The 27,804-nt window shown below is 42.6% G+C and overlaps 1 protein-coding gene across 2 annotated transcripts in view; it reads right to left on the bottom strand.

Annotated features, from left to right (window-relative positions):
- Positions 1 to 27,804, bottom strand: part of LOC112249541 (protein FAM189A2) — a 67,196-nt gene that overhangs the window by 28,304 nt on the left and 11,088 nt on the right. The window contains exons 3-5 of one of the 2 annotated variants that reach the window (XM_042320812.1): positions 14,296 to 14,406; positions 3,598 to 3,717; positions 963 to 1,067 (exon numbers count right to left, since the gene is read on the bottom strand). In XM_042320812.1, the coding sequence (XP_042176746.1) occupies positions 963 to 1,067; positions 3,598 to 3,717; positions 14,296 to 14,406 (336 nt within the window). Of the gene's footprint in view, positions 1 to 962; positions 1,071 to 3,597; positions 3,718 to 14,295; positions 14,407 to 27,804 lie in introns of both variants that reach the window. The other variant, XM_042320811.1, reaches the window with a different exon arrangement.

The following is a 27,804-nucleotide window of genomic DNA, read 5'->3' as shown; positions in this document are numbered from 1 at the left end:
TTGATTTTGGCCCAATAGGCCTGGCATATTCACACTTTCAGTTTTGATTGGGTTATTTTGTCTAAAAACCTTTAGGCCTACCTATAGAAAAATTTAAATAAAGAATTCTGCATCTCTGCCTAGCCTGGCAAGTGTGTCCTCTCCGCTGCTGGCCTGTTCTCCAGGCACCATCGCATGAGCCTGAAGCCACAGACTTTGGCCAAACTCGTGTTTCTAAAAATGAATGCAAAGCCACTGTAGACTATGCCTAAGGCATTTTTCATTTAATTTGTATTTCATTCTAAGTAAGTCACAGCCTATATGCTCAATTTATAAACTATAATGATTTAATACAACTAAATGTTGATTAATGCTGAGCGCTTTATGTCCCTACCAGCCTAGTGTCGCACTCGCAAATGATTCACAATGTATTTCTTTGTAGGCTATAGTCTTGAAATAATTGAAATAATATAGCCTGAAAAATACATTTTCGTTCCTTCTTAGGCTCCCTGTCTGGCTCCTGACCTATTTAGAGTGTTTATATGCTGTTAAATATGACACGTAGCCTATTTGAAATTATAAGTGCTTCTTACATTCACCTTTTCATGTTTATTAAAATACTTTTTATTCAAATCATTTGGTTTGGTTTCAATACTTCCAAACCAAACGGTAGGTCCAGGTAGTCACAAAAATAGATGGAAAAGGGATACCCGCCAAATGGGTGTCAGTTAAATTGTGATTTTAATGAATGGAGTGAATTCAGAGCTGCAGTTTTTTATCCTGTGAGTGCTGTGGAGCACTGGAGTGGTCCACAAGCACAGCATGAGCGGGATTTCCAACCACTCAACTCTGCTCACACACTCTGATATGGAGATTATTCTGTTATGTGATTGGATGTGGTGCAGATTCTAACCTACATGAATGCAGCTGGGGGTTCTCAGGCCCTGTGAATGGTTGTGATAGAGTACATGGGGTAGTCTTACCATACATGTTCTTCTGGTGGTGAAGACCTGTAGGTATCGGAGGGCAGCAGCCACCAGACACACTGCAGTGGTCAGAGCATTCAGAGCACATAGCGCAAACAGAACCTTCTGGAAACACGGACAGATGAGAAACAGTTTGGGTTAAACCACCCCACAAACACCAATAACCATCTTAACTTGCTTTATGGTTAAAGACTACCATAAGGAACCATAGAGTTGTATAGAGGGCTCTAGTGCCCAAAACCCCGTTTTAACAGTGCCTTTGAGCACTTTCGCCATTTTTAACCTTTTCACACATGAGTTCAAAATATCTCTATGCACGTGATGTCAGAATGCACTCACTGTTCCAAAATGTGATTGTTACGTAACAGGACAGTTAACACGTGCTGCCTGCTAATTATCTATGTTTCAACTTTTCAATTTCAAATTATTTTCGAACAAGTTTTAGTTTCTAACAACACCTTAATTGAGGTGTGTTTCGCCTCACATAGAAGTAGCCCATTTCAGCATTGCGGACAATTTATGTTTGAGGCTTTACTGAGCTGGACAAACTTCTCTCTTCGAGGAGAGCCCACACACTTCACAAATGTTTCCGCAGATCAAGTATGCAGACATTTGCGCAGTCTTACACGAATTGGCACATTTTAAGACTGGCGCTGGTATTGCCTTCCTTGTTTTTTTCCTTACAAATAATACATTTGGACATATGTGCGTTCCTATCAAAGCAAGCGCCTTATTTCCTGTATGTCATTTCTACCTTAGCATTCAGTATATATATATATATATATATACATACATGTTTCTGTCAATAAACAGAAATATATATATATATATATTTCTGTTTATTCACAGAAACATTATGTATGTATATATATATATATATATATATATATATATATATATATATAAGAATTTACAGTTTTATTCACGTTTTCAAGTACTGGTGACAAATAACGCATTCCGATTATTGCATAGATTATAATGGATGTATGTAAAATACTTTTTTGAAGGTTGTACTGATTATAATGAGCTAATGCTAAGCTATTTGCTATTTGTGTGGCACTATGCTTGTTGACATTTTTCAATGAATTCTGGGTGTCACGGAAACATCTGTCAGACCAAATATTTTATAAAGAGGTTAAGGGTAAACTTCCGGAAGTGAATGAAGGGAAGTGAATGATCATAGACGACACACCCCCTTCAACATGCATACTGCAAACAGACCAAACTCATCTTTTCTCCTCTCATTATCTTTGGTTGACGCGGAAATAACTAACATGGCGGCGTGCACAAACTAACCCTTATCGGATTACTTTCGATTTCTAGAAGTGTTTTACTCAATTATTTAGATCAATGGCCTCCCGGGTGGCGCTTTGGTTAAGGGTGCTGTACCGCAGCGCCAACAGTGCCAACAGTGCCACCAGAGACTCTGAGTTCGCGCCCAGGCTCTGTCGCAACCGGCCGTGACCGTGAGGTTCGTGGGGCGACGCAAATTGGCCCAGCGTCGTCCGGGTTAGGGAGGGCTAGTAGGGATATCCTTGACTCATCGCGCATCAGCGACTCCTGTGGCGGGCCGGGCGCAGTACCAAGGTTGCCAGGTGCACGGTGTTTCCTCCGACACATTGGTGCAGCTGGCTTCCGGGTTGGATGCGGCTGTGTTAAGAAGCAGTGCGGCTTGGTTGGGTTGTGTATCGGAGGACGCATGACGTTCAACCTTCGTCTCTCCCGAGCCCGTACGGGAGTTGTAGCGATGAGACAAGATAGTAGCTACTAAAAAACAATTGGATACCACGAAATCGGGGAGAAAAAGGGGTAAATTAAAAAATATATATATATTTTTATTTTATTTATTTCGATAAGCTCACCCATGATGTGATGAAATATAAATAGTAATTGCTATTAGTTAATTCATATTGTGGTTTCTGACAGTCGAGAGTTATCTAAATATGACCGCTTGTGTTATGTCAATCTTTCCTCAGTTAGTGCTAGGACTAACGTAGCCTACATTTTCAATTTTCTTTACTTCTGTGAATGTCTGAACATTGCATCCAAAAATAAACTTGGCACGTTCAGGACATAACTTTGTAATGACTGTGTTTGTGCAAAATGTTTCTGTGAATAAACAGTGTGGCTAGCTTAAATGCTGACTGTTGCGTAAATCGAAACTGGACTTTCTAAATAAGCGTTCTAATCACACCAGTTTGAGCGTAAGCTGCCGTGAACACTGTAGAATGATTTCACCCATTTGTTGGTACGTGTGAAAGGATAAGTAGCCACCTGGGTGGGAATTCCTATGGGTTAAGTAAGGATCACATAATTCCATCAAGATCATCAGGAGGGATCAGACAAAGAATTATACTTGTGAGCAAACATTCCATTCCTGAAGGTAGCAGTTAATCGCCAAACTTGGCTTCAAACCTTTTCTAGCAACACACTCCAGGTGGCAGTATGCACCCTCTACCAGGTTGTTAACCAACTCATAGAAGTAGTAGAATAAAAAAAATGGAGATGGACTCAGTGGCGCTGCCCAGATGCCATAATGGGACAGATACAACGTTGCGATCTCTGTACAACTCTATGCAATGAACATAAATTCTCTCACACACATGGTATGCACAAACTAACACATACACACCTTGAGCAGGACCCTCATGGTACTACAGGAGTGTCCAGGGTAGAGTTTGAGTAGTTTGTCCTCAGGACACTTGGCAGTGGGGGTTTGAGAACAGCAGTTACACACATCTCCCACCTCACTCTGAAACACACAAGAGATGCATGGCGTTTAGACTCACACTGAAACACATAAAACACAACAGATACATGGCCGTTAGACTCACTCTGAAACACACAACAGACCAGGTCTAAGAAATGTCAAAAACAAACAGACTTTGTTTGACATGTTGGCATGCCAATCCCAACCTATTCTAAGAATGTTAACACTTTCAACCAGAGGAAAGTAAGGAGGGAGGAAGGGAGGGAGAGAGAAATAGGGCAAAGAGGGAAACTGAAGAGAGAGACATCAACAGAGTGAGAGCAAGACATATTTTACCTTCAGGCATGTACATTTTCATCGCCCTCCCTCCCTCCCTCCAGGTCAATGAAAGGGTCCTTGCTATCCGGGATCCTTGGGACGTCCCTACCCCATTGAAGTTGACATTTAAAATGATTACGGTAAGGGTTAAGGTTAGAGTTATGGTTAAGGTTAGGGTAAGCGAAGGGGTCAGGGTTTAGTGAAAGTAACAACAGATTTGAGGAGCAGGTGTTCTGGACGGGAGACTCCATTACTCAAAAACTCTCACAATTTAACCAGTTGAAGTCGAAAGTTTACATACACTTAGGTTGGAGACATTAAAACATGTTTTTCAACCACTCCACAAATTTCTTGTAAACAAACTACAGTTCTGGCAAGTCGGTTAGGACATCTACTGTGTGCATGACACAAGTCATTTCTCCAACAATTGTTTACAGACAGATTATTTGTCTTATAATTCACTGTATCACAATTCTAGTGGATCAGAAGTTTACATACACTAAGTTGACTGTGCTTTTAAACAGCTTGGAAAATTCCAGAAAATGATGTGATGGCTTTAGAAGCGTCTGACATCTATTGCGTCAATTGGAGGTGTACCTTTGGATGTATTTTAAGGCCTACCTTCAAACTCAGTGCCTCTTTGCTTGACATCATGAGAAAATCTAAAGAAATCAGCACAGACCTACGAAAAAAAACTGTAGACCTCCACAAGTCTGGATCATCCGTGGGAGCAATTTCCAAACGCCTGAAGGTACCACGTTCATCTATACAAACAATAGTACGCAAGTATAAACACCATGGGACCACGCATCCGTCATACCGCTCAGGAAGGCGAGGCGTTCTGTCTCCTAGAGATGAACGTACTTTGTTGCGAAAAATGCGAATCAATCCCAGAACAACAGCAAAGGACCTTGTGAAGATGCTGGAGGAAACACGTACAAAAGTATCTATATCACAGTAAAACAGGACCTATATCGACATAACCTGAAAGGCCGCTGGGCAAGGAAGAAGCCACTGCTCCAAAACCGCCATAAAAAAAAGCCAGACTGCGGTTTGCAAATGCACATGGGGACAAAGATCGTACTTTTTGGAAAAATGTCCTGTGGTCTGATGAAACAACAATAGAACTGTTTGGCCATAATGACCATCATTATGTTTGGAGGAAAACGGGGGAGGCTTGCAAACCGAAGAACACCATCCCAACCGTGAAGAACAGGGGTGGTAGCATCATGTTGTGGAGGTGCTTTGCTGCAGGAGAGACTGGTGCACTTCACAATATAGACGGCATCATGAGGAAGCAAAATTATGTGGATATGTTGAAGCAACATCTCAAGACATCAGTCAGGAAGTTAAACCGTAGTTGCAAATGGGTCTTCCAAATGGACAATGACCCCAAGCATACTTCCAAAGTTGTGGCAAAATGGCTTAAGGACAACAATGTCAAGGTATTAGAGTGGCCATCACAAAGCCCTGACCTCAATCCTATAGAACATTTGTGGGCAGAACTGAAAAAGCATGTGCCAGCAAGTAGGCCTACAAACCTGACTTAGTTACACTAGCTCTGTCAGGAGGAATGGGACAAAATTCACCCAACTTATTGTAGGAAGCTTGAGGAAGGCTACCTGAAATGTTTAACCCAAGTTAAACAATTTAAAGGCAATGCTACCAAATACTAATTGAGTGTATGTAAAATTCTGATCCACTGGGAATGTGATGAAAGAAATAAAAGCTGAAATAAATCATTCTCTCTACTATTATTCTGACATTTCACATTCTTAAAATAAAGTGGTTATTCTAAGGGAGAGAATTTTCACTAGGATTAAATACCAGGAATTGTGAAAAACTGAGTTTAAATGTATTTGGCTAAGGTGTATGTAAACTTCCGATGTCAATCTATGCATCGACACAATCCTTCAACCTCATGGCTTGGTTTTTGCTCTGACATGCACTGTCAACTGAGGGACCTTGCATAGACAGGTGTGTGTGCTTTCCAAATCATGTCCAATCAATTGAATTTACCACAGGTGGACTCCAATCAAGTTGTATGATCAATGGAAAAAGGATGCACCTGAGCTCAATTTCGAGTCTCACAGTGAAGGGTATGAATACTTAAGAAAACAAAGTATTTCTGTTAGTTTTTTTAAACATTTGCCAAACTTTTTTTTTACATGGTTTAGCTTTGTCATTATGGGGTATTGTGTGTAGATTGCTGAGATAAAAAAAACATGTAATCCATTTTGTAAAAGGCTGTAACGTAACAACTGTACTGTACTATATGTACATATAGTACCAGTCAAAAGTTTGGACACACCTACTCATTCAAGGGGTTTTCTATATTTTTACAATGTTCTACATTGTAGAATAATAATGTAGACATCAAAACCATGAAATAAAACATATGGAATAATGTAGTAACAAAACAAGTGTTAAATAAAGGTTACAACAAATATCTAATATATACACTGCTCAAAAAAATAAAGGGAACACTTAAACAACACAATGTAACTCCAAGTCAATCACACTTCCGTGAAATCAAACTGTCCACTTAGGAAACAACACTGATTGACAATACATTTCACATGCTGTTGTGCAAATGGAATAGACAACAGGTGGAAATTATAGGCAATTAGCAAGACACCCCCAATAAAGGAGTGGTTCTGCAGGTGGTGACCACAGACCACTTCTCAGTTCCTATGCTTCCTGGCTGATGTTTTGGTCACTTTTGAATGCTGGCAGTGCTTTCACTCTAGTGGTAGCATGAGACGGAGTCTACAACCCACACAAGTGGCTCAGTAAGTGCAGCTCATCCAGGATGGCACATCAATGCGAGCTGTGGCAAGAAGGTTTGCTGTGTCTGTCAGCATAGTGTCCAGAGCATGGAGGCGCTACCAGGAGACAGGCCAGTACATCAGGAGACGTGAAGGAGGCCGTAGGAGGGCAACAACCCAGCAGCAGGACCGCTACCTCCGCCTTTGTGCAAGGAGGAGCAGGAGGAGCACTGCCAGAGCCCTGCAAAATGACCTCCAGCAGGCCACAAATGTGCATGTGTCTGCTCAAACGGTCAGAAACAGACTCCATGAGGGTGGTATGAGGGCCCGACGTCCACAGGTGGGGGTTGTGCTTTACAGCCCAACACCATGCAGGACGTTTGGCATTTGCCAGAGAACACCAAGATTGGCAAATTCGCCACTGGTGCCCTGTGCTCTTCACACATGAAAGCAGGTTCACACTGAGCACGTGACAGACGTGACAGAGTCTGGAGACGCCGTGGAGAACGTTCTGCTGCCTGCAACATCCTCCAGCATGACCGGTTTGGCGGTGGGTCAGTCATGGTGTGGGGTGGCATTTCTTTGGGGGGGCCGCACAGCCCTCCATGTGCTCGCCAGAGGTAGCTTGACTGCCATTAGGTACCGAGATGAGATCCTCAGACCCCTTGTGAGACCATATGCTGGTGCGGTTGGCCCTGGGTTCCTCCTAATGCAAGACAATGCTAGACCTCATGTGGCTGGAGTGTGTCAGCAGTTCCTGCAAGAGGAAGGCGTTGATGCTATGGACTGGCCCGCCTGTTCCCGCCTGTTACATCAAAGTTGGATCAGCCTGTAGTGTGGTTTTCCACTTTAATTTTGAGTGTGACTCCAAATCCAGACCTCCATGGGTTGATAAATTTGATTTCCATTGATAATTTCTGTGTGATTTTGTTGTCAGGACATTCAACTATGTAAAGAAAAAAGTATTTAATAAGAATATTTAATTCATTCAGATCTAGGATGTGTTATTTTAGTGTTCCCTTTATTTTTTTGAGCAGTGTATATATTTTACATTTCAGATTCTTCAAAGTAGCCACCCTTTGCACACTCTTGGCATTCTCTCAACCAGCTTCATGAGGTAGTCACCTGGAATGCATTTCAATTAACAGGTGTGTCTTGTTAAAAGTAAAGTTGTGGAATTTCTTTCCTTCTTAATGTGTGTGAGCCAATCAGTTGTGTTGTGACAAGGTAGGGGTGGTATATAGAGGATAGCCCTATTTGGTAAAAGACCAAACAGCTCAAATAAGCAAAGAGAAATGACAGTCCAGTATTACTTTACGACATGTAGGTCAGTCAATGTGGAAAATATAAAGAACTTTGAACGTTTCTTCAACTGCAGTCGCAAAAAGCGATATCAAGCGTCATGCTGAAACTGGCTCTCATGAGGACCGCCACAGGAAAGGAAGACCCAGAGTTACCTCTGCTGCAGAGGATTGGTTCACTAGAGTTACCATCCTCAGAAATTGCAGCCCAAATAAATGCTTTGCAGAGTTCAAGTAACAGACATATCTCAACATCAACTGTTCAGAGAAGACTGTGAGAATCAGGCCTTCATGGTACAATTGCTGCAAAGAAACCACTACTAAAGGACACCAATAAGAATAAGAGACTTGCTTAGAATTCAAGGCACACTTAACCAACATGGCTACCACAGCATTCTGCAGCGATACGCCATTCCATCTGGTTTGCGCTTAGTGTGACTATAATTTGTTTTTCAACAGGACAATGACCCAACACACCTCCAGGCTGTGTAAGGGCTATTTGACCAAGAAGGAGAGTGATGGAGTGCTGCATCAGATGACCTGGCCTCCACAATCACCCGACCTCAACCCAATTGAGATGATTTGGGATGAGTTGTATCACAGAGTGAAGGAAAAGCAGCCAAACAAGTGCTCAGCATATGTGGGAACTCCTTCAAGACTGTTGGAAAATAATTTCAGGTGAAGCTGGTTGAGAGAATGCCAAGTGTGTGCAAAGCTGTCTTCAATGGAAAGGGTGGCTACTTTGAAGAATCTAAAACATACCTTGATTTGTTTAACACTTTTTTGGTTACTACATGATTCCATGTGTTATTTCAGAGTTATGATGTCTTCACTATTATTCTACAATGTAGAAAATAGTGAAAATAAAGAAAAACGCTGGAATGAGTAGGTGTCCCCAAACTTTTGACTTGCACTGTATTGTCACGCTCATTATAATGATTAGACCAAGGACGCAGCGTGCGTAGAGTTCAACATCATTTCAATAAACCGAAACTCACAGAACAAAACAAAACAACATACCAACCAACCAAACGAAAAGTGAAGCTACTGTTGTGCACTCAGGCAACTAAATGTAGACAAGATCCCACAAACACAAATGAGGAAATGGCTACCTAAATATGATCCCCAATCAGAGACAACGATAAACAGCTGTCTCTGATTGGGAACCATATCAGGCCAACGTAGCACAATCCATCCTGGCTGAATACCCACTCTAGCATGGCAACTGTGGGAAGCTGGAACAAAGCACACTGGGCTGTGAATGCGCACTGGAGACACTGTGCGCATCACCGCATAACACGGTGCCTGACCATTCACACGCTCCCCACGATAAGCACGAGGAGTTGGCTCAGGTCTGAACCCTGACTCCGCCAATCTCCCCGTGTTCTCCCCCCAAACCTTTTTGGGGGGGCTGCCTCTCGTGCTTGCTTCGTTGAGCTAACTCCTCGTATCGTCGCCGTTCCACTTCCGCTGCCTCTATCTCCTCCTTCGGACGGCGATACTCCCCGGCCTGCGTCCAGGGTTCTTTACCATCCAGGATCTCCTCCCAAATCCACTCCTCCTGTACACGCTGCTTGGTCCATTTTTGGTGGGATCTTCTGTCACGCTCGTTATAATGATTAGACCAAGGCGCAGCGTGCATAGAGTTCAAAATAATTTTAATAAACCGAAACTCACTGAACAAAACAACAAACAACCAACCAACCAAACGAAACATGACGCTACTGTTGTGCACTCAGGCAACTAAATGTAGACAAGATCCCACAAACACAAATGAGGAAATGGCTACCTAAATATGATCCCCAATCAGAGATAACGATAAACAGCCGTCTCTGATTGGGAACCATATCAGGCCAACATAGACATACAAAAAACCTAGATGACCGACCCTAGTCAGTATCACGCCCCAACCAACATAGAGAATAAACAGCTTACTATGGTCAGGGCATGACATGTATATAGAGTGCATTCGGAAAGTGTTCAGACCCCTTAACTTTTTCCACATTTTGTTACCTTACAGCCTTATTCTAAAATTGACAATTTATTTATTTTCTTTATCAATCTACACACAATAGCCCAGAATGACGAAGCGAAACAGGTTTTTAGAAAATGTTGCACATTTATTGAAAATAAAGAACAGAAATACCTTATTTACATAAGTAATCAGACCCTTTGGTATGAGACACAAGATTGAGCTCAGGTGCATCCTGTTTCCATTGATCATCCTTGAGATGTTTCTACAACTTGATTGGAGTCCAGCTGTGGTAAATTCAATTGATTGGACATGATTTCGAAAGGCACACAACTGTCTATATTAGGTCCCACAGGTGACAGTGCAAACCAAACCAAGAGGTCGAAGGAATTGTCCGTAGAGCTCCGAGACAGGATTGTGTCGAGGAACGTATCTGGGGAAGGTTATCTACAAATATCTGCAGCATTGAAGGTCCCCAAGAAGACATTGGCCTTCATCATTCTTAAATGGAAGACGTTCGGAACCACCATGGGAGAACCCTCCAGAAGGACAACCTTCCCTGCATCACACCACCAATCAGACCTTTTTGGTAGAGCGACCAGACGGAAGCCACTCCTCAGTAAAATGCACATTACAGCCCGCTCGGAGTTTGCCAAACGGCACCTAAAGGACACTCAGACCAGGAGAAACAAGATTCTCTGGTCTGATGAAACCAAGTTTGAACTCTTTGGCCTGAAGACTGGGGCGATTGAACTCTTTGGCACCTCAGACTGGGGCAAAGTTTCACCATCCAACAGGACAATGACCCTAAGCACACAGCCAAGATAACACAAGAGTGGCTTTGGGACAAGTCTCTGAATGTCCCTGAGTGGCCCAGTCAGCGCCTGGACTTGATCCCGATCTAACAGCTCTGGAGAGACCTGAAAAAAGCTGCGCAGCGATGCTCCCCATCCAACCTGGCAGAGCTTGAGACGGCCTGCAAAGAAGAATGGGAGAAACTCCCCAAATACAGGTGTGCCACGCTTGTAACATCATACCCTAGAAGACTCAAAGGTGTAATCGCTTCCAAAGTTGCTTCAACAAAGTACTGAGGAAAGTGTCTGAATACTTAGGTAAATGTGATATTTAATGCATTTTAGAATAAGGCTGTAACATAACAAAATGTGGAAAAAGTCAAGGGGTCTGAATACTTTACGAATGCACAGTACACACTGAACAAAAATATAAACGCAATATTCAACAATTTCCAAAATGTTACTGAGTTACAGTTCACATTAGTACATTTATCAATTGAAATACATTCACTAAGCCCAAATCTAAGGATTTCGCATTGACTGGGAATACAGATATGCATCTGTTGGTCACAGACACCTTAAAAAGAAGTAGGGGCGTGGATCAGAAAACCAGTCAGTATTTGGTATGACCACCATTTGCCTCATGCACTGTGACACATCTCCTTTGCATATAGTTGATCAGGCAGTTGATGGTGGCCTCTTCAATGGCTGTGCGAAGTTGCTAGATATTGGCGGGAACTGGAACACGCTGTCGTACACGTTGATCCAGAGCATCCCAAATGTGCTCAATGGGTGACATGTCTGGTGAGTATGCAGGCTATGGAAGAACTGGGACATTTTCAGCTTCCAGAAATTGTGAATACTTGCAACATGGGGTCATGCATTATCATGCTAAAACATGAGGTGATGACGTCGGATGAATGGCACGACAATCGGCCTTGGGATCTGTAGTCAGGCCAAGGCAATCATGAGGATGCCGAGCGCGCAGATGAGCTTCCCTGAGATGGTTTCTGACAGTTTGTGCAGAAATTCTTTGGTTGTGCAAACTCACAATCTCATCAGCTGTCCGGGTGGATGGTCTCAGACAATACCGCAAGTGAAGAAGCCGGATGTGGAGGTCCTGGGATGGTGTGGTTACACTTGGTGTGCGGTTGTGAGGCTGGTTGGACGTACTTCCAAATTTTCTAAAATGATGTTGGAGGCGGTTTATAGTAGAGCAATTAACATTCAATTCTCTGGCAACAGCTCTGGTGGACATTCCTGCAGTCATCATGCCAATTGCATGCTCCCTCAAAACTTGAGACATCTGTGGCATTGTGTTGTGTGACAAAACTGCAATTTTAGAGTGGCCATTTATTGTCCCCAGCACAAGGTGCAGCTGTGTAATGATCATGCGGTTTAATCAGCTTCTTGATATGACACACCTGTTAGGTGGATGGATTATCTTGGCTGAGGAGACATTTTCACTAACAGGTATGTAAACAAATTTGTGCACAAAATGTGAGCAAAATAATATTTTTGAGAGTCTGGAAAATGTCTGGGATATTTTATTTCAGCTTATGAAACATGGGACCAACAGTGTAGATCTTTAGAAAGAGGAGAGGCGCTGTGATACAATACGTTTTTTTAAATGTGTTTTTCTTTCAGCCTTAACCTGCTTTTTGCCTGAGTAACCTCTGGTGGCAGAGCATTCCATGATGACGTGGCTCTACACAGAACTGAGCCATGCATTAAGTCTGTTTTTGGTTTGGATACAGTGAAGAAACCCTTGGCATGTCTGGTGGGGTATGTACGGTGTGTCTGTTTGAAGTGTATGCAAATATTGGGTAGGCATTTTCAACACACACATTTTTCTTGAAAAGATTAGAAGAGAAGTAGTCAATTTCTCCTCAACCATGAAAGATTAACATGCATGTTGTTGAGGTTAGTTTTGTGTGCGCTTGTTAAGGGCAAAGCGTGCTGCTTTGTTTTGAGCCAAAGCATCTGACCATATTACCGGACAGTAATTAAGATGGGACAAGATCAGATCCCGAACAACTAGAACAGTTGATCTTTGAGTAAAAAATGCAGAATGTATTTTTATAACAGACATACCTCTACCCATCTTCACAACACCTTTGTGAATATGTCTTTACCATGATAACTGACTATCCAATGTTACTCCTAGGAGTTCAACTTGTTCAATGGTCACACCCTTGGTGTTTGTGTCTGTGTGCATGCGTATGCGTGTGTCAATGTCCAGATCTCAGCTCCAGTCTGATACGCTGCTTGTGTTCAAGTTCGTTTTGGGGTGGGAGAAGTTCCTGCACGTCTAAACGTGTGAGTTGACACGTTTCTAGGCTAATAAAATGTACCATGTTGATATGCCTTGAACTGGAACCAGCCGTGGTTTCTGTTCCAAATGGCACCCTATTCCCTATATACAGTACTGCAATACTTTTGAAACAGGGCCCATAGGGTTTTGTTCAAAAGTAGTGCCCTATGTAGGGAATAGGGTGCCAGTTGGGACACAACCCTGGTCTCTGTGTGGGGCCGGTTGGACTAATAAAAATAATGATGGATGGTATTAGGATGTAGCGAGGTCACATTGTTGAGATAGCATCTCCAGTAGAGAGGAAAGAGACATCAGGTAGATCAGATAGTGTCCTTCCTCTCCGGCAACCGAGTTAGGAAGGACGCCTATATCTTTGTAGTGACTTGGTGTATTGATACACCGTCCAAAGTGTAATTAATAACTTCACCATGCTCAAAGGGATATTCAATGTCAGTTTATTTATTTTTTCCCCCGTCTACCAATAGGTGCCCTTCTTTGCGAGGCATTGGATAACCTCCCTGGTCTTTGTGGTTGAATCTGTGTTTGAAATTCACCGTTCGACTGAGGGACCTTGCAGATAATTGTATGGTGGAGTAAAGAGATGAGGTAGTAATTCAAAAATCATGTATTAATCACGGTATTATTGTACATAGAGTGACATTATGGGTATTGTGTGTAGGCCAGTGACAAAATATCTACATTTAATACATTTTAAATTCAAGCTGCAACAACAAAACGTGGAAAAAGTCAAGGGGTGTGAATACCTTCTGACTGCAAGATGCTGTGTGTGTGTGTGTGTTAGTGAGAGAGAGAGCGAAAGCGAGAGACATAGAGAGAGAATGAATACAGGAATACAGCCTGCCACCTAAGACATCTAAATCTCCCCTATAATAACAACACATAGCCCACACAAACATGTGAAGATAGATCACTGATAATCATGATCCACTTATCCCCAATCATTGTCTGTCTCACACCATAATCAAACACCTACACACAACATCATCACATCTGCACACACACTCGACCAATCAAACACCTACACACATTTCAAATCAGGGAAAGAGTTTGTGTTGTGCGCACATGCATGTGGGTCTGTGTGTGCGTGCCTGCCTGACTGTGTGTGGGTGATGTCTGCGTGTGTGTGTCTCACCAGTTGACAGTTGGTTATGGTGGAGACCATCTGAGCTCCTTGACAGCAGAGGATGAAGCCGGCCAGGTTGAGAAGAACACACACCACTGACGACAGCACAAACATATTCACCTGGGAGAGGGAAATGGTGGAGAGAGAAATAGTAATGGAGATATTTGCAAAACATATCACACAGCCTAATAGGAAAATAGTCCAAATCAGAGAGCATATTAAAACTAAATCCCCATCAGGAAAATAATACAGAACCATAATATAGAGAGTGGGAAGAAAGGGAAGTTGAGAGAAAAAAGGGATACAACTGTTTATGACGAAAGAGAAAGGCCCTCATAGCTGGCCTTGACTGGAAAGATAATTTATAGTGCCTTCACACCCCAGACTTTTTCCACATTTTGTTGTGTTATAGCCTGAATTTAAAAAGGACACACTTTAGATTTTTTTGGGTCACTGGCCTAAAAAAATACCCCTTAATGTCGAAGTGGAATTATGTTTTAATTTTTTACAAATGAATTACAACTGAAAATCTGAAATACGTCTTCAACCCCTTTCTTATGGGAAGCCTAAATAACAGAGAAAACTAAGGATGGATCAACAACATTGTAGTTAGGAAGCCTGTACAGAATAAACATATTCCAAAACTCTTTGCAACAAAGGCACTCAAATAATACTGCAAAAAATGTCGCAAAGCAATTCACTTTTTTATCCTGAATACAAAGTCTTATGTTTGGGGCAAATCCAATACAACACATTACTGAGTACCACTCTCCATATCTTCAAGCATAGTGGTGGGCTGCATCATGTTTTGGGTTTGCTTGTAATCCTTAAGGACTAGGGAGCTTTTCAGGATAAAAAAGAAACGGAATGGAGCTAAGCATAGGCAAAATCCTGCAGGGAAACCTGGTTCAGTCTGCTGTCCACCAGACAGTAGTAGATGAATTTACCTTTCAGCTGTACAATAACCTAAAACACAAGGCCAAATCTACATTGGAGTTGCTGGCCAAGAAAACAGTGAATGTTCCTGTGTGGCAGAGTTACAGTTTTGACTTAAATCTGCTTGAAAATCTATGACAAGACCTGAAAATGGTTGTCTAGCAATGATCACCAGCCAATTTAAGAGAGCTTGAAGAATTAGAAAATAATAATGGACAAATGTTGTACAATCCAGGTGTGGAAAGCTCTTAGAGATTTACCCAGAAAGACCCTGTAACCGCTGCCAAAGGTGATTCTAACATGTATTGACTCAGGGGGTTGAATACTTATCTAATCAAGATATAATATTGTTCTATTTTTCATAAATGTTTTATAAATATTATCATTTTTCTTCCACTTTGACATAAGAGTATTTTGTGTATATCGTTGACAAAAAATACAATTAAATCCATTTTAATCCCACTTTGTAACACAACAAAATGTCGAAAAAGTCAAGGGATGTGAATACTTTCTGAAGGCACTGTAATTGAATTGAATTTATTTGGGTAAAATACATATAATGTACAACAAGTTAAACAATGTATTCCCAGAGGAAATCACATAAAATTATTAATTAAAACACTTGTTTTCAAAGTGGTCCTCAATGGTAAAAACAAATAAAACACGAATGATTAAAACACAAGACGAAATTACAGATAGAAAAGATGACAGAAAAAATGAGTCATATAAACACTGTTATTGAAAAAAAGAAGAAGGAGAGGAGGGAAGACAGACCAATACCTGTTTGTTGATAGCTGACATCATGGAATATACAATGGGTAATTTAACTACACTACTATTAGACTGACTTGATGTGAGTGTTGGTTTATAGTGCATGTAATTCAGAACAGCCAAGGATATGTCAATCAATATGAAAATGACCCCTTTTCAAAGCTTACACAAATAGGTGGGCTCGGAAAAGATCTGACTATTTTAAGCGTGCCTCCAGCAGCAAAATCGTGTCGGTCGCCTGGCGGTCTCGGGCATAAGGGAGGGGATGGGCCAAATCCAGCCCCCCACCGCCTCTCACAGTGAGGCAGAGGGGTATTTATACTGGAGCTAAGACTGGGACGCATGGTGACCGCTGTCTGTCTCTCTGTGTCTTTCCTGTCTTTCCTATCCATATCTGTCTGGCGACCACGGCCATGGAAATCACTCAGGTCAGAGGTGGGGCTCTGTGTATTCTTTGTGACGGGGAGGATACAGTCACTAATTTGTCCTAACTCAGTCAGTGTGTCCGCTCTCACACTCTCACACAGGACACACACAAATACACAGCTTGCGGGACAGACAGCTCGACTCCAGATTTCACCCTCAGGCAAGCGCCAACTCCCCAGTTCCAACTGAACACTCACTCTTCCAGTTTCCTGAAGTCACGTTTTGAACAAATTGAGGGGATTAAGACTAAGACCCCCTTTACACTAATAAGAGTGTTCCCCAAGGGGTAGGCTATGTCTGAAGATACATTATTGATGTTAATTTGTTGCACTAAAGGTGCACTATGCAAAAATCGCTCCACTATTTCCTGGTTGCTAAAATTCGAATAGTTCGCATAATTTCAGTTTATGTGATAAAACAAGCAAAAGCAGTACAGCATAGAGATGTACCATCTAAACCCCTGTGGAATAACATTTTCAATAACCAAAAATATTGTATTTTCAGCTGCTTGAAGCTAAACCTAAGAATGGGAGGCATGGAAATAGCGCATATAGAACAGATCTACCGCTTCTTCGACTTGCTTTCAATGAGTATGCGAGAACTATAACTCATGATTTCTATGTGAATTTGGTAGGGGACCCCAAAAAGTTACATATTGCAGCTTTAACAGAACTATTGCTCAAATTGTATTGTGTGATACCTCCATTTGTAATACACTATGCTACTATATACACTGGCAACATTCTGCAGTAGGCCTAATCATAGCCTGATAAAAAAGGCCCACCTAGCGGTATCGACATTTTAACAAATATAGTTTAGGAGTAAAGGAGTTTAAGAAAATAATTTAAAGATATTGCTGTGAGCAGACATGAACGGGGTTCACAGAATGACAGAAAGAACACAAGATCAGTTGGACAACAAAGCAAGCACTCCCATTTAGGAACTCAAATCAAATCAAATCAAATTTATTTATATAGCCCTTCGTACATCAGCTGATATCTCAAAGTGCTGTACAGAAACCCAGTCTAAAACCCCAAACAGCAAGCAATGCAGGTGTAGAAGCACGGTGGCTAGGAAAAACTCCCTAGAAAGGCCAAAACCTAGGAAGAAACCTAGAGAGGAACCAGGCTATGTGGGGTGGCCAGTCCTCTTCTGGCTGTGCCGGGTGGAGATTATAACAGAACATGGCCAAGATGTTCAAATGTTCATAAATGACCAGCATGGTCGTATAATAATAAGGCAGAACAGTTGAAACTGGAGCAGCAGCACGGTCAGATGGACTGGGGACAGCAAGGAGTCATCATGTCAGGTAGTCCTGGGGCATGGTCCTAGGGCTCAGGTCCTCCGAGAGAGAGAAAAAAAGAGAGAATTAGAGAGAGCATATGTGGGGTGGCCAGTCCTCTTCTGGCTGTGCCGGGTGGAGATTATAACAGAACATGGCCAAGATGTTCAAATGTTCATAAATGATCAGCATGTTCGAATAATAAGAAGGCAGAACAGTTGAAACTGGAGCAGCAGCACGACCAGGTGGACTGGGGACAGCAAGGAGTCATCATGTCAGGTAATCCTGGGGCATGGTCCTAGGGCTCAGGTCCTCCGAGAGAGAGAGAAGGAGAGAATTAGAGAACGCACACTTAGATTCACACAGGAACTATCTTCCTTTACGTGCAATCAGTGAAAGCTGATTTAAATACACTCTCAGAGTTGTAAGACGCTGACTGTGCAAACGGCAGGATATCCGGATACTCATATCAAATAAAATTTTATTTGTCACATACACATGGTTAGCAGATGTTAATGCGAATGTAGCGAAATGCTTGTGCTTCTAGTTCCGACCATGCAGTAATATCTCAAAAGTAATCTAACCTAACAATTTCACAACAACTACCTTATACACACAAGTGTAAAGAAATGAATAAGAATATGTACATAAAAATATATGAATGAGTGATGGTCGAATGGCAAAGGCAAGATGCAGTAGATGGTATAGAGTACAGTATATACATGTGAGATGAGTAATGTAGGGTATGTAAACTTTATTTAAAGTGCCGTGTTTAAAGTGGCTAGTGATACATTTATTACATCAATTGTTACATTATTAAAGTGGCTAGAGTTGAGTCAGTATGTTGGCAGCAGCCCCTCAATGTTAGTGAAGGCTGTTTAACAGTCTAATGGCCTTGAAATAGAAGCTGTTTTTCAGTCTCTCGGTCCCCGCTTTGATGCACCTGTACTGACCTTGCCTTCTGGATGATAGCGGGGTGAACAGGCAGTGGCTAGGGTCCTTGATGATCTTTTTGGCCTTCCTGTGACATCGGGTGGTGTAGGTTTCCTGGAGGGCAGGTAGTTTGCCCCCGGTGATGCGTTGTGCAGACCTCACTACCCTCTGGAGAATCTTGCGGTTGTGGGTGGAGCAGTTGCCGTACCAGGCGGTGATACAGCCCGACAGGATGCTCTCGATTGTGCATCTGTAAAAGGTGTATTTTTGTGAGTGTTTTTGGTGACAAGACGAATTTCTTCAGCCTCCCGAGGTTGCGCTGTTGCGCCTTCTTCACCATGCTGTCTGTGTGGGTGGACCATTTCAGTTTGTCCGTGATGTGTACGTCGAGGAACTTAACTTTCCACCCTCTCCACTACTGTCCGGTTGATGTGGATAGGGGGCTGCTCCCTCTGCTTCCTGAAGTCCACGATCATCTCCTTTGTTTTGTTGACATTGAGTTTGAGGTTATTTTCCTGACACCACTCTCCAAGGGACCTCACCTCCTCCCTGTAGGCCGACTCATTGCTGTTGGTAATCAAGCCTACCACTGTAGTGTCATCTGCAAACTTGATGATTGAGTTGGAGGCGTGCATGGCCACGCAGTCATGCGTGAACAGGGAGTACAGGAGAGGGCTGAGAACGCACCCTTGTGGGGCCCCAGTGTTGAGGATCAGCGGAGTGGAGATGTTGTTACCTACCCTCACCCCCTGGGGGCGGCCAATCAGGAAGTCCAGGACCCAGTTGCACAGGGCGGGGTCGAGACCCAGGGTCTTAATGACGAGTTTGGAGGGTACTATGGTGTTAAATGCTGAGCTGTAGTCGATGAACAGCATTCTTACATAGGTATTCCTCTTGTCCAGATGGGTTAGGGCAGTGTGCAGTGTGATTGCATCATCTGTGGACCAATTGGGGCGGTGTGCAAATAGGAGTGGGTCTAGGGTGTCAGGTAGGGTGGAGGTGATATGGTTCTTGACTAGTCTCTCAAAGCACTTCATGATGACGGAAGTGAGTGCTACGGGGCGATAGTCATTTAGCTCAGTTACCTTAGCTTTCTTGGGAACAGGAAAAATGGTGGCCCTCTTGAAGCATGTGGGAACAGCAGACTGGGATAAGAATTGATTGAATATGTCTGTAATTACACCAGCCAGCTTGTCTGCGCATGCTCTGAGGACACGGCTGGGGATGCCGTCTGGGCCTGCAAACTTGCGAGGGTTAACACATTTAAATGTTTTACTCACATTGGCTGCAGTGAAGGAGAGCCCGCAGGTTTTGGTAGCGGGCCGTGTCAGTGGCACTGTATTGTCCTCAAAGTGAGCAAAGAAGTTGTTTAGTTTGTCTGGGAGCAAGACATCATGGTCCGCAACGGGGCTGGTTTTTCTTTTGTAGTCCGTAATTGACTGTAGACCCTGCCACATACCTCTCGTGTCTGAGCCGTTGAATTGCGACTCTACTTTGTCTCTATACTGGCGCTTAGCTTGTTTGATTGCCTTGCGGAGGGAATAGCTACACTGTTTGTATTCGGTCATGTTTCCGGTCACCTTGCCCTGATTAAAAGCAGTGGTTCACGCTTTCAGTTTTGCACGAATGCTGCCATCAATCCACGGTTTCTGGTTGGGGAATGTTTTAATAGACGCTGTGGGTAAAACATCACCGATGCACTTGCTAATAAACTCACTCACCGAATCAGCGTATTCATCAAAGTTGTTGTTCGACGCTATGCGGAACATATCCCAGTCCATGTGATCGAAGCAATCTTGAAGCGTGGAATCCGATTGGTCATACCAGCATTGAACAGACCTGAGCATGGGTGCTTCTTCTTTTAGTTTCTGTCTATAGGCTGGGAGCAACAAAATGGAGTCGTGGTCAGCTGTTCCGAAAGGGGGGCGGGGGAGGGTTTATATGTGTCGCGGAAGTTAGAATAACAATGATCCAGGGTTTTGCCAGCCCGGGTCGCACAATCGATATGCGGATAAAATTTAGGGAGCCTTGTGTTCAGATTAGCCTTGTTAAAATCCCCAGCTACAATAAATACAGCCTCAGGATATCTGGTTTCCAGTTTACATAGAGTCAAATTAAGTTGTTTCAGAGCCGTCGATGTGTCTGCTTGGGGAGGAATATACACGACTGTGATTATGATCTAAAAGAATTCTCTTGGTAGATAATGCGGTCGGCATTTGATTGTAAGGAATTCTAGGTCAGGTAAACAAAAGGACTTGAGTTCCTGTATGTTGTTATGATCATACCATGTCTCGTTAATCATAAGGAATACAACCCCGCCATTCTTCTTAACAGAGAGATGCTTGTTTCTGTCGGCGCGATGCGTGAAGAAACCAGGTGGCTGTACCGACTCCGATAGCGTGTCTCGAGTGAGCCATGTTTCCGTGAAACACAGAACGCTAGAGTCTCTGATGTCTCTCTGGAAGGCAAACCTTGCTCAGATTTCGTTTACCTTGTTGTCAAGAGACTGGTCATTGGCGAGTAGTATACTCGGGAGCGCTGCGCGATGTGCCCATCTACGGAGCCTGACCAGAAGACCGCTCCGTCTGTCCATTCTGCGACGCAGTTGTTTTGGGTCGCCGGCTGGGATCCATTGTCCTGGGTGGTGGACCAAACAGAGGATCTGCTTCGGGAAAATCATATTCCTGGTCGTAATGTTGGTGAGTCTGTCTTCACTGGAAGATATAAATGGTTGAGTTTGATATAATTTAAAAGTTTCAAAAAAATGTTGTCAAAGTATTGAAAACATTTTTAAACCTTTAACGTCAATGACCACCCTACATCCCCTTCCTGACATGCTTCTGAAGCTAAGCAGGGTGTGACGACTGTCCTCCTCTTCGTCTGATGAGGAGTAAGAGAGGTCGGACCAATGTGCAGCGTGGTAAGTGTCCATTTTAGTTTATTAAACTGAACACTAAATAATACAAAATAACAAAGTGAATGATACAAACGAAAACCAAAACAGTCCTGAAATGTGAAACAAACATTACAACAGGAAACAATCACCCACCACTCAAAAGTGAAACCAGTCTGAGGTCCAGACTATTCTGGAGCATGTTTTCGCTCCATTCATCTTTCCCTCAATCTTGACTAGTTTCCCAGTCCCTGCCGCTGAAAAACATCCCCAAAGAATGATGCTGCCACCACCATGCTTCACCGTAGGTTTGGTGCCAGAATTCCTCCAGACGTGACGCTTGGCGTTCAGACCAAAGAGTTCAATCTTGGTTTCATCAGACTAGAGAATCTTGCTTCTCATGGTCTGAGTCCTTCAGGTGGCTTTTGGTAAACTCCAATCGGGTTGTATTTGTATCTATTATGGATCTCCATTAGCTGCTGCTTGGCCAGGTGGCCAGCTCTAGGAAGGGTCTTGGAGGTTCCAAACTAATTCCATTTAAGAATGATGGAGGCCACTGTGTTTTTGGGGACCTTCAATGCAGCAGAAATGTGTTGGTACCCTTCCCCAGATTTTTGCCTCGACACAATCCTGTCTCTGAGCTCTACGGACAATTCCATCAACCTCATGGCTTGGTTTTTGCTCTGACATGCACTGTCATCTCTGGGACCTTATATAGACAGGTGTTTGCCTTTCCAAATCATGTCCAATCAATTGAATTTTCCACTGGTGGACTCCAATCAAGTTGTAGAAACATCTGAAGCATGATGAATGGAAACAGGATGCACCTGAGCTCAATTTCGAGTCTCATAGCAAACGGAATACTTATGTAAATACTTTCTGTTTTTTATTTTTAATACATTTGCAAACATTTCTAAAAACCTGTTTTAGCTTTGCCATTGTGTGTAGATTGATGAGAAAAAAATATCAATTTCAGAATAAGGCTGTAACAACAAAATGTGGGAAAAAGGAAGGGGTCTGAATACTTTCTGAATGCACTGTATGTCAAGTCAAGAAAGCTTACCAGCAGACAGAGGTATTTGCCATTTGCCGTGACTGGTACTTGCGGGTGCTTTTTCACGCTCCCTTTGTTATTACTTTGTTATTAGTTTTACAACTAAAATGCTTGACTGTATTTAAAGACATGGCTGACTTGTATTGATTGACATGCACAAATTATTGTATGATTGAATGATACACTGTATACTGAAGAAGGCCTTTATGCCAATAAGTAAGTTATGCTAAAAACAGCTATAGTAAAAAAATATATATTTTTTTTTTCATGGAATAGAAACCCGATCATATTTATCAAATTAATTAAGCTAAATTTTAAAAAAAAGATCCCATATAGTCGAAAACTTTCAAGAAAATTGGGAATTTTGCTAAATGTCATCAAAAAAGTTAGCCTAGAACTGTGAACCTTTTTTTGTGGGATACACATGGCAATTCTAGGTCTTGTGGCATATTTTAGTTAAACTATCTGTCACATCTGCTCCTGCAACGCCCTCTACTGCTCATCCTGTATCTCCTTTACCTGCCGCCTCCCCCAGTGCTCTTTTCCTCTCTCTCTCATTACAATACATTCACAGATTTCACAACACACTGTGTGCCCTCAGGCCCTTACCCCACCACTACCATATATCCACAGTACTAAATCCATGTGTATGTATAGTGCGTATGTTATCGTGTGTGTGTGTGTGTGTGTGTAGAGACAGGTGTGCTGGAGTCAGAGCAGATCCCCACTAGCTGCAACCTGTTCCATAATCAAGACCTCTACTAATACTCAGCCCTGCCACTTCCGCGCTGCCAGAACGTAATCTCTGCTCAGTCAATGTTTCTAGCCGTTTGTTTCTATTCAGATCCTGATGTCCCTGTTTTCCTTGCCTGGCGCTGTTTTCCTCTCTGCTACAATTCTGCCCGAAATGTCTCTGGTCCCTGTCTCGTCATCCTGCAACTATGTCCTGGATTCCCCACTCTACTAGTCCCTTGGATTCCCCTGCGGACCTGCTTACCCTGTCCCAATCCCTCTCGCTCCAGCCTCAGCCTCCGCATTTGGTTTCCTGCAACCGGCCTGAGCTTCCCCTGACCTGCACTCCATCTTTTCCCTGTGTTTTAATAAATACCTTGGTTACTTCATTCCAGTCTCCTCGTCTGAGTCTGCTCTTGGATTCCCCTGTTCCACTCCGTGTAACACTATCCCCAATTTTTTAAATATATTTTTTTATTTAACCAGGTAGGCTAGTTGAGAACAAGTTCTCATTTGCAACTGCGTCCTGGCCAAGATAAAGCATAGCAGTTCGACACATACAACAACACAGAGTTACACATGGAATGAACAAAACATACAGTCAATAATACAGTAGAAAAAAAAATAAAACATGGAATGGAAAATGGAATTGCAACCCTCTGCATGCACAGTGCATTCTTTCATTGCATGTGCAGTGCACTCTTCCATCACATGTACAACTGATTCTCAAGATCTTGCACACTAAATGAGATGATATTGAGCCCACACTACTACACTGTCTGAGCCAAGGACTACATGCTTTCTGGTAAGTTTTGATTACAATACTGGGTGGGGTGAATATTTTATGACATAATTTTTTGTTAACTACTAAATAGTAGCCTACAGCAAAGTGTGTTTAAATCATTTCTAACTTGTTAACTATTTCTGCTAGTTAGTTTTTGCTACCATATGGGTTTTAGCTTGCTTGAACCTGCTAACTAAGTGTTAATTCATGTTTCATTAAAAAATATATATATCTTACAAAGGAGTTGCTTAATCTAACTGCTTAACTATTTATCTGTATATTGAATTACATGTGTGTTTTTAAAAAACTTTTTTTTTTACTAATCTTTAAAGGAAAATGCCACGGGTGCTATCTGTGTGGAGACATTTCACTGCAGCTAATGTAGAAGGAAAAGCTGTGTACATTTGCAAATACTGTGCCAAATCATATGTGAAGAATGCAACAAAGATGTAGAATCATCTTGCCAAGTGCATAAAATTCCCTCAGCACTCACAACAAGCAACCTCTGACAAAAGTCCCTTTACTTCTATTCGAGGTGAAAATTATGAATCAGACATCTTATCGATAGCAACAGCTCACGGTCCTCCTGGAATCAGAAGTTTTTTTGACTCAATGGAGGAACGTAGTCAGAGAAATGCTGATGAATGTCTTGCTCGAGCTGTGTATGCAACTGGTTCCCCTCTGATGCTCACAGGCAATGTGTATTGGAAGAGATTTCTGAATATTCTTCGCCCAGTATACACCCCTCCAACCAGACATGCTTTATCTACTCATTTTCTGGATGTAGAGTTCAAGTGAAGGTCAAGCAAATCATAGAGAAAGCAGACTGTTTTGCAATCATCTCTGATGGGTGGTCGTGGGTAAGGAATAATTAACTACATTTCCACCCCTCAACCAGTATTCTACAAGAGTACAGACACACGGGACAACAGACACACTGGTCTCTACATTGCAGATGAGCTGAAGGCAGTCATTAATGACCTTGGACCACAGAAGGTATTTCCACTGGTGACAGACAATGCTGTGAACATGAAGGCTGCTTGGTCAAAAGTGGAGGAGTCCTACCCTCACATCACACCCATTGGCTGTGCTGCTCATTCATGGAATCTGCTCCTCAAGGACATCATGACACTGAAAACAATGGATACACTCTACAAAAGAGCCAAGGAAATGGTTAGGTATGTGAAATGTCATCAAGTTATAGCAGGAATCTACCTCACCAAGCAAAGTGAGAAGAATAAGAGCACCACATTGAAGCTTCCCAGCAACACCCGTTGGGGTGGTGTTGTCATCATGTTTGACCATCTCCTGGAGGGGAAGGAGTCTCTCCAAGAAATGCCCATATCACAGTCTGCTGATATAGACAGCCCCATCAAGAGGATCCTCCTGGATTATGTATTTTGGGAGAGAGTGGTAAGCAGCCTGAAACTCCTGAAACCTTTGGCTATTGCACGGACTGAGGGAGACAATGTCATCCTGTCTGATGTTCAGATTCTGCAGTTCTGAAATGCATCAAAAAGCGTGAAGACTTCTGCCTGAAGCCCATACACGCCGCAATGTACATGTTGGACCCCAAGTATGCTGGCAAGAGCATCCTGTCTGGTGTAGAGATCAACAAGGCCTATGGTGTCATCACTACCGTGTCTCGCCACCTTGGCCTGGATGAGGGCACGTTTCTTGGCAGTCTGGCGAAGTACACTTCCAAGCAAGGGCTTTGGGATGGAGATGCAATATGGCAGTCGTGCCAACATATCTCATCAGCCACATGGTGGAATGGACTTGGTGGATCTGAGGCTCTTTCCCCTGTTGCCTCCATCATCCTCCCATCAACATCAGCCGCCTCAGAGCGCGACTGGTCATTGTTTGGGAACACACACACCAAAGCATGCAACAGGCTGACCAAAAGGGTTGAGAAATTGGGGGCCATCCGGGCAAATTTGAGGCTTTCTGAGCCTGACAACGAGCCATCCTCAACAAGGTTGGAAAGTGACAGTGAAGATGAGGCCTCAGAGTCTGATGTTCAAGATGTGGACATTGAAGAGGTCCAGGGAGAAGACATGCAAGCCTGGGAGGAAGACAACCAAAGCTTTAGCTCAAACACTATCATTTTACAGAGGTATGTTAAAAATGTTTTTTGGAGATGTGATGGGGATCATTGGGGATCATTCAATATTCTCTTTCTTTTGATGTGACATTTCATTAAAAGTTAAATTCGTTAAAAAAAAATTCTATTGGAAGGACTTAATCATTTGCAATTATGCCTACTTATGATAAGGTGAAAGGTTTGTTTCTGTCTCCATATATGGTAAATATATCCAATTAAGAAAACATCTACATTTATATGGTATTAATATTAATTCCCACAGAAAGTTTCCACCTCTGAATATTCCCCAAAATGTGCCACCCTAACAGTCAAAATTTAAAAACTGTCAAATGCTTCTCAAAGATGCCCTCTGATGGTCAAACTAGCACTAACTAGCATTAATGGCAACAATGGCTGACATGTTAGAATTTTGTGGCAGCCCGCAAGCTGTGCTGCAGTATGACGCAACTTTTAAAGGAATAACCACTCTATGTCAGATACTCCAGTGAGTGTAATATGCTCCAATGACTGTAATTAGCTCAATATTAGGAGTTGATAAATAAAGTTGACATCATTAAAAATAATATTTTCCGCTCTTTTCTACTGTAGTAGGTATCAATGGCGACCTGCTAATTAGGGCGTTAGGGGTGGCGCCTCACCTTTGGAAGAAAAAAAATTAAAAGAGCAGATTTTTCAAAAAATATATACACTGAACAAAAATATAAACGCAACATGTAGTGTTGGTCTCATTTTTCATGAGCTGAAATAATATATCAGACATTTTCCCATACGCACAAAACTTTTTTTTTCAAATTCTATGCAGAAATTTGTTTACATCCCTGTTAATGACTATCTCTCCTTTTCCAAGATAATCCATCCACCTGACAGGTTTGGCATATCAAGAAGCTGATTAAAAATAATTATATTTACACAGGTGCACCTTGTGCTGGGGACAATAAAAGGGCATTCTAAAATGTGAAGTTTTGTCACACAACACAATGCCACATATGTCTGAAGTTTTGAGGGAGCTTGCAATTTAGAGAATTTGGTAGTACGTCCAAGCGGCTTCACAACTACAGACCACGTGTAAACCCTGCCAGCCCAGGGCCTCCACATCTGGCTTCTTCACCTTCCGGATGATCTGAGACCAGCCACCCAGACAGCTGATGAAACTGTGGGTTTGCACCACCGAAGAACTCCTGCAGAAACTGTATCAGAGAAGCTCATCTACACACTTGTCGTCCTCACCAGGATCTTGACCTGACTGCAGTTCGGCATCGTAACCGAATTCAGTGGGCAAATGCTAATCTTCGATGGCTACTGGTACGCTGGAGAAGTGTGCTCTTCACGGATGAATCCCGGTTCAACCGTACCGGGCAGATGGCAGACAGCCTGTATGGCGTCGTGTGGGCGAGTGGTTTGCTGATGTCAACGTTGTGAACAGAGAGCCGCTTGGAGGCGGTAGGTTTATGGCATTGGCAGGCATAAACTACGGACAACTAACACAGTTGCATTTTATCTATGGCAATTTGAATGCACCAAGACACTGTGACGAGATCCTGAGGCCCGTTGTTATGCCATTCATCCGACGTCATCACCTCATGTTTCAGCATGAGGACAAAAT

Source organism: Oncorhynchus tshawytscha, linkage group LG04 (genome assembly GCF_018296145.1).
Source record: "Oncorhynchus tshawytscha isolate Ot180627B linkage group LG04, Otsh_v2.0, whole genome shotgun sequence".
NCBI lineage: Eukaryota > Metazoa > Chordata > Actinopteri > Salmoniformes > Salmonidae > Oncorhynchus > Oncorhynchus tshawytscha.
This window is presented reverse-complemented; position numbering and strand designations above follow the sequence as displayed.